Raw genomic sequence first — 5,652 nt, forward strand, 5'->3', positions numbered from 1 at the left:
CGCGTTGGACGCGGTCGCGGACAGTCCGGTCCCGCCCCGCGCAGCCCCGCAGCACCATCTCCCGGCCGCCGCGCGTCGGTGTCCGAGAGCCTCGCCCCCGCTGCACTGGGCACCGGTCCCTGTCCCGTCCCCCCCCATCCCGGCCGAGAGAAGAGGGCTGCAGGCACTGCCGGGACAGCGAGCCCTGCCTTTATTTGTCCCACGGAGCCCGTCTGTGCTGGGCCAGCACGGGGCCCAGCAGCCGGGCTGATACATGAGCTGCTGCCCTGCCCCAGGCTGCCACGGCACCAGCACCAGCAGCCACCTGGCCTCCATCGTCAGCACCCGCTGCAGGCACTGGGCCCAGCTCCAGCACGGGGCCCTTGTGCGGGTGGCCCAGCTGGGTGCTACCGCAGCCTCCCTGGGCGGGTGGCTGAACTGTGCTCTCCCACGGTGGTCCTACACCAGCAGCCCATACTCGCTGTCCTGGCATCCCCGGGGGTCTACCACAGGGTCTCCACCTGAGCAGCCGTACTCTGCTCCACTGCAGCAGCCCTGGCCCGTGCCTGCACCAGGCTCTGCCAGGGGGGGTCAGCATATGAGCAGCCACGCTGCACTGTACCGCAGCACGCCGGTGGGACTGGGCTCTGCTCTTGCATCCCCATGCAGGCAGCTGAGCTTTGCTCCACTATGGCAGCCCTGGGCAGGCAGCCAGACCAAGCACTGCTGAGGTATCCCCATGGGGGTGGTCATGCCATGGTCCACTGCAGCGTCACATCATTTGCAGCCAGGCCAGATGCTAGATTTCCTCCCCAGCTGGAGAGGGGACAGAAGAGATGGTGCTGGCCCCAGTCTGTGCTACTGTCGGAGGCAGTGCCCTGCGCCCTCACAGCCTCTCCTGCTCCGAGATGCGGCTCTCCTTGCCATCCTCCTGGGCCACGGGCTGGCCCCCGAGCAGGGTCTCCTGCACAGGGAAGGCTTCCTCCCCCACCTCCATGGGCTGCTGGGCCTCCCGGCTCTCTCTGGGCTTCCCAGGCTCTATCTGTACAGGGGCAGGGGTCAGGGGCAGGCAGGTACGTCCCCCACCTCTGCAGCCACGTCTTGAAAGACGCTACGCTCCCATGCAGGGTAGGGCCTCACCCTGTCTGGGTCCCTCCTGTCTCAGCATTTGCCAGCAGCATCCCAGGGTTGCCCCAGCCCTTGTCCTGTCCCAGCCAGGCAGCCCTAGGACAGCCCCCACCCCTCCTGCTCTGCAGAGCCACAGCCCCTGCTCTGTTGCTCCCTGCTGCTGGCACTTCCCCGGCTGTGCCCAGGAGGGACCCCAGCCCACTGCTGGAGGAGGGCTCTGGGCAGACTCACCTGCTTCTGCACCCGTCGCCTGGGATCTGGATGGAAAGAAGGACAGAGAAGGCAACAGTCAGGGGAGTGCTCCTGCCCTGCCCTGCAGTGAGCACTCAGGGGGTCAGAGCCAGGGCTGGTGCTGCTACACTGCAAGTCCTGCAGCTCATGTGCCTGCTGCTGCCGCCAGGCTGGGGGCCACGGCGGGGGAGCCAGGCTGGACCCTCAGGGCACCAGTGCTTTCCTCCAAGAGCTGGCCCAGCTTGGGCTGCAGCAGTGCAAACATGCCTCCTCCCAACGACAGAGCCCACTGATCCAGCAGGGCAAGGGGCTCAGGGAGCCACGCCCTGGCAGTGTCCCCAGAAGGGCTGCCCCACTCTTGACAGAGCTGCTGCCATCCTCCCTGCTCAGCTCCTCGGCCCTGTATGGCCCCTCTGGCCAAGGCATCCCTTCCCATGTCCCAGCCCCTTACCTGTGTGGACCAGGCAGTAGATGCAGATGCCCACAAGGCACGTGACGACTGCGGCTGTGATGGGGATCAGCACCGATAGCGAGGAGCGCCTGCCCGACTCTGCTGAGGGAGATGGGGTCAGTGAGGCACCCACATGACACTCCCACCAAGATGCCGAGTGCCCCAAGCTGCTTCTCTGCTCCAGGTCCAGTCCCGCAGGGATCCCTCACGGGGACAGAGAGGAGCAGAAAGGCATCATGCCAGCAGTGCAGTCAGACCCTCCTCTCCCAAAAACACCCACGGGCCAGGCCAGCTCCTCTGAGCGCTGCAGGAGCTGGAGCACCAGGAGATCTCTGCTCTGCACTGGCCCAGCCAAGGGCACTGGGCACTTACCACAGATCACATCCGAGGTGTTCGTCCCTTTTGCCTTCACCACCAGCCCCTTTTCCTCACAGCTGCAGGGAAGAATGAGACCATGTAACCGCAGCAGCAGCCTGAGCATGCGGAAAGCCCCTGAGGAGGAACGGCCAGGGCTGGGCGGCCACCTGAGCTGCGAGAGACAGTGTCCTGTGCTGAGCCTGCCAGGCTCTGGAGGGGCAAGTGGCCAGGGGCTCCCAGCCGACGCCAGGGTCTGTGCTGTGTGACGGGGACAGCAGGTATATAGCAGGGCCCGACCCCAGGGTCCTGGTCTAGAGTTGCTGAAACTGCTGAAGATGGGTACAAGTTTGGGGACAAGGCACAGGAGGGAGCGGATATTTGAGACCTGCCCGGTCAGGGAGACCCTGGGACTCTGACATGGCAGCTATTGCAGAACAGCTCAGAGATGACTTGATGACAGGCTACAAGTGGCTCTGTGGGGAGGTAATTTCTGGGCACAGATAAAAGCAAAGTGAAATCCAATGGCTGGCAGCTGAAGCGAGACTAATTCAGCCTGGAAATAAGGCTCACATTTCTACCAGGGAATGCAATTAACCCTCAAGCCGCTTTCTAAAGACAGGGATGACCTGCCAGCCCACGGAATCCTCAAAGCCAGACTCCCCACGGAGAGGGCTGGTGCCTTGGCTGATGACTACAGCCAAGGAGCATGCTGGGATGGAGAGCCTGGACAGGGCATGGGGGGGTCCCTGTAGCACCTCATCCCTTGCCTCCCAGTGCGGATGACAGCATGGACATCCCTGGAGGAGCCAGCACTCTGTGCACATGCTGAGGGACAGTCACAAGGGCCTGGATGTCTGCCTCGAGCTCAGCCACACCACCCTGGACCTCACCACCCTCATAGCTCTGCTCCTCTTGCTCCTGCCCTATGCCAGCCTGATTCTGTGTCTCTCAGAGACCCTCTGCCCAGTCCCCAAGGCCCCTAAGGAGGCTGGCAGCAGAGAACATGCTCACGGGGACTGGGCACAATTGGGGATGGATGAAGGATGTGGTCAGCACTCGGACAATACCTTGTCCAGGGATGGCACGGCTCGGTTTTAGAGGAGACATTGGAGAAGGTGCCTTCTGCACAGGGCTCGCAGGGGGACGACATCCGGGCCGCAGCCTTGGCTGGAGAGGAACAGAGGTTGCAGGAAAGTCAGTACGGGCTGCAGGAGGTGAGGGGCTGTGGGGGTCAGGTGAGCAGCCCTCCCCATGGCAATTGCTGCCAGGTGCAGCAGCAGGCACAGCTCTCCCAAAGCCTTGCTAGGGACACCTTGCTGGGGGAGTCCCCCCCTTTCCCTGGAAGACCCGAGGTCAATGCTGCCAGGGCATCAGTCCCGCTGAGAGGGATGAGCTGGTCAGACTCACCTGCCACGAAGCCAAAGCCGTGTTGGCAGGGCTGGTTCTCCACACAGGTCTGGCAGCTGATGTCAGAGCAGTGCATGCCGGCCCGGCACTGGCACATAGTGTTGTGCGTTGCGTTTCCTTGTGTCTTCACGATGAGGCCAGCATCTGGGCAAAGGGAGCATGGACGAGGTGAGGCACCAGGCAGGTGAGCCTGGGGGGACACCAGCCCCTGCAGCCCCCACAGGCTGGGTCCAGTGGGCACAGGGAGCACTTACTGTCTTCACAGATATCGTGGGGGGCACAGTGCCTCTCCTTGGTCCAGCTCTGCTGATAGTGTCCGCTCTCACAGCGGGTGCAGACAGAGTCTTCTGTACCATTGCATTCAGAGACCAGCTTTTCCCCTGCAATAGAGGCTGGTGAGGAGGGGGCGAGGGAGCTTTCCCCCTCTCCAGGCAGCAGCTCTGCCAGAAGGACAGGGGAGCACTGGCAGCTGTGGATGCCAGGGCCGTTGCGGCATGCTGCTTGGTAGCCTGATGCCACTCCGGCAGCCAGGGCTGCAGGGGCCAGCTCGCCCGGTGGCTGTGCATGCTGCATGGGGCCAGGTGGGGAGGGCTGCTGGGTGCTAAGGCAGGAGAGCAGGGGGGCCGTTCACTGCCTCCAGCACTCCAAGGACTGGAAAACGATCTGGCAGTGACAGCGGGAGCTGGCGAATACCATCATGATCTGGTAGTGCCAGTGGCAGCACGCTCCCCGCAAGCTGCCCGTGCCATGGGGTCCTGCGGCTGCAGGAGCACACAAACCCAAGAGAGCTGTGGCAGATTTGATGAGGTCCAGGGGGTCTCCCAGAGCACCCATGAGGTACCCAGTTGCTCTAGCACTGAGGTGACACAGGGAGGTGAAGCTGTCGGCACTGCTGGCAACAGGGTGGCGGGGGCTCGGTCACACCAAGCTGTGCTTGCTCCACTGTGGCCGGGCAGTGCACCCTGGGGCCCCAGGAAGGGGACGGGGTCTCCGTACCTGGCTGACACCGGTTGCAGCACCTGCCTTTGTGTTCATACTGCTTATCAAAGCATCTTATGGCATCACCAGGCTCCCAGCACTGGAAGAAACAAGACCTGCGAATTCATGACGCTCCCCAGCATTCCGGCACCACCTCACTTCTGCGAGCACGCGTGTGCTAACCCACGTCCTGAGGTGAGGGCTTCCTCGCACCACTCTTCCCATGCCTGCGCTAACCACAGACCGCAGCAAAGCCGCCTGCGTTGCCTGATGCCACCAGTGCTCTCTTTGAAGTGGGGTGGCAGTGATTCCGGTAGGGTGGCCCCACATTTCCCCAGATTTCCTAACAGATGCTGATCTCACATTACTCCGTGCCCCTGCCGACGGTGCTGTGGCCCTGGGCAGGGGGCTTGACGTTACCTGAGCCTCCCGTGCCCAGAGCACTACCAGCTCCTTCCCAAGGCTGAAGCACTGGCCCCGAGGGGCAGGAAAGCCCCGGGCAAGTATATCATCCATGCAAAATCAGCCAGGGCCCTTCCTTGCTCCTCCTAGCAGGGGGCTGTGTGCACGAGGAAGGGTGGAGAGGAGGCAGAGAAGCAGATCTCAGGCCAGTCTGGATGCAGGAGAGCACCCACAGCACTCTACCACCCACAGCGGGGCTGTGGGCCAGCAGGTGAGGGAGGGCCAGGCACAAAGGGTGCTGCAGCCCAGCACAGCTGGGCACTGCAGACCCCCGCAGGGCCCCTCGGGCAGCCCTGGCTCGATGGGGCAGCCTGGGTCCAACCTGGGGACGCCTGACCCAGCAGAGGGGAACCGGCCCCGCCATCACACACGCCTGACGCTGGGCAGAAAGGGAAGTGAAAGGGGTGCAGGCAGGCCTGTCCCTGCGCCCCCGCAGCCTCCCAGCGCCTGACCTGTGCCCCGGGCTGGGGGGACCCTGTCTGAGGGCCCAGGCTGTGCCCAGGGCTGCGGAGCCCCAGGGCTCGACGCTGCCCATCCCCGCCCGTGGGGACCCACGCCCCATCCCCGGCCTGGCGCAGGGCTGGGCTGCATACCCCGCCGGGCCCCGCTCCCTCGGGCGGAAAGTGAAAGCGAGGTCGGGCTGAAGGGCCCGCGGGCAG

The 5,652-nt window shown here is 64.0% G+C and overlaps 1 protein-coding gene across 1 annotated transcript; it reads right to left on the reverse strand.

The window, feature by feature from the left end:
* Positions 1-449: 449 nt before the first annotated feature.
* CD40 (CD40 molecule) lies at positions 450-4,756 on the reverse strand. The gene is made up of 9 exons (XM_009279548.2): positions 4,691-4,756; positions 4,550-4,631; positions 3,808-3,933; positions 3,554-3,697; positions 3,214-3,313; positions 2,162-2,223; positions 1,790-1,888; positions 1,339-1,364; positions 450-1,021 (listed from the first exon to the last, which is right to left on the reverse strand). The coding sequence occupies exons 1-9, from the start codon at positions 4,754-4,756 to the stop codon at positions 866-868; spliced, it is 861 nt and encodes a 286-aa protein (XP_009277823.1). The 3' UTR covers positions 450-865.
* Positions 4,757-5,652: the final 896 nt, after the last annotated feature.

The sequence above is a fragment of the Aptenodytes forsteri genome, unplaced genomic scaffold, assembly GCF_000699145.1.
Source record: "Aptenodytes forsteri isolate BGI_AS27 unplaced genomic scaffold, ASM69914v1 Scaffold483, whole genome shotgun sequence".
NCBI lineage: Eukaryota > Metazoa > Chordata > Aves > Sphenisciformes > Spheniscidae > Aptenodytes > Aptenodytes forsteri.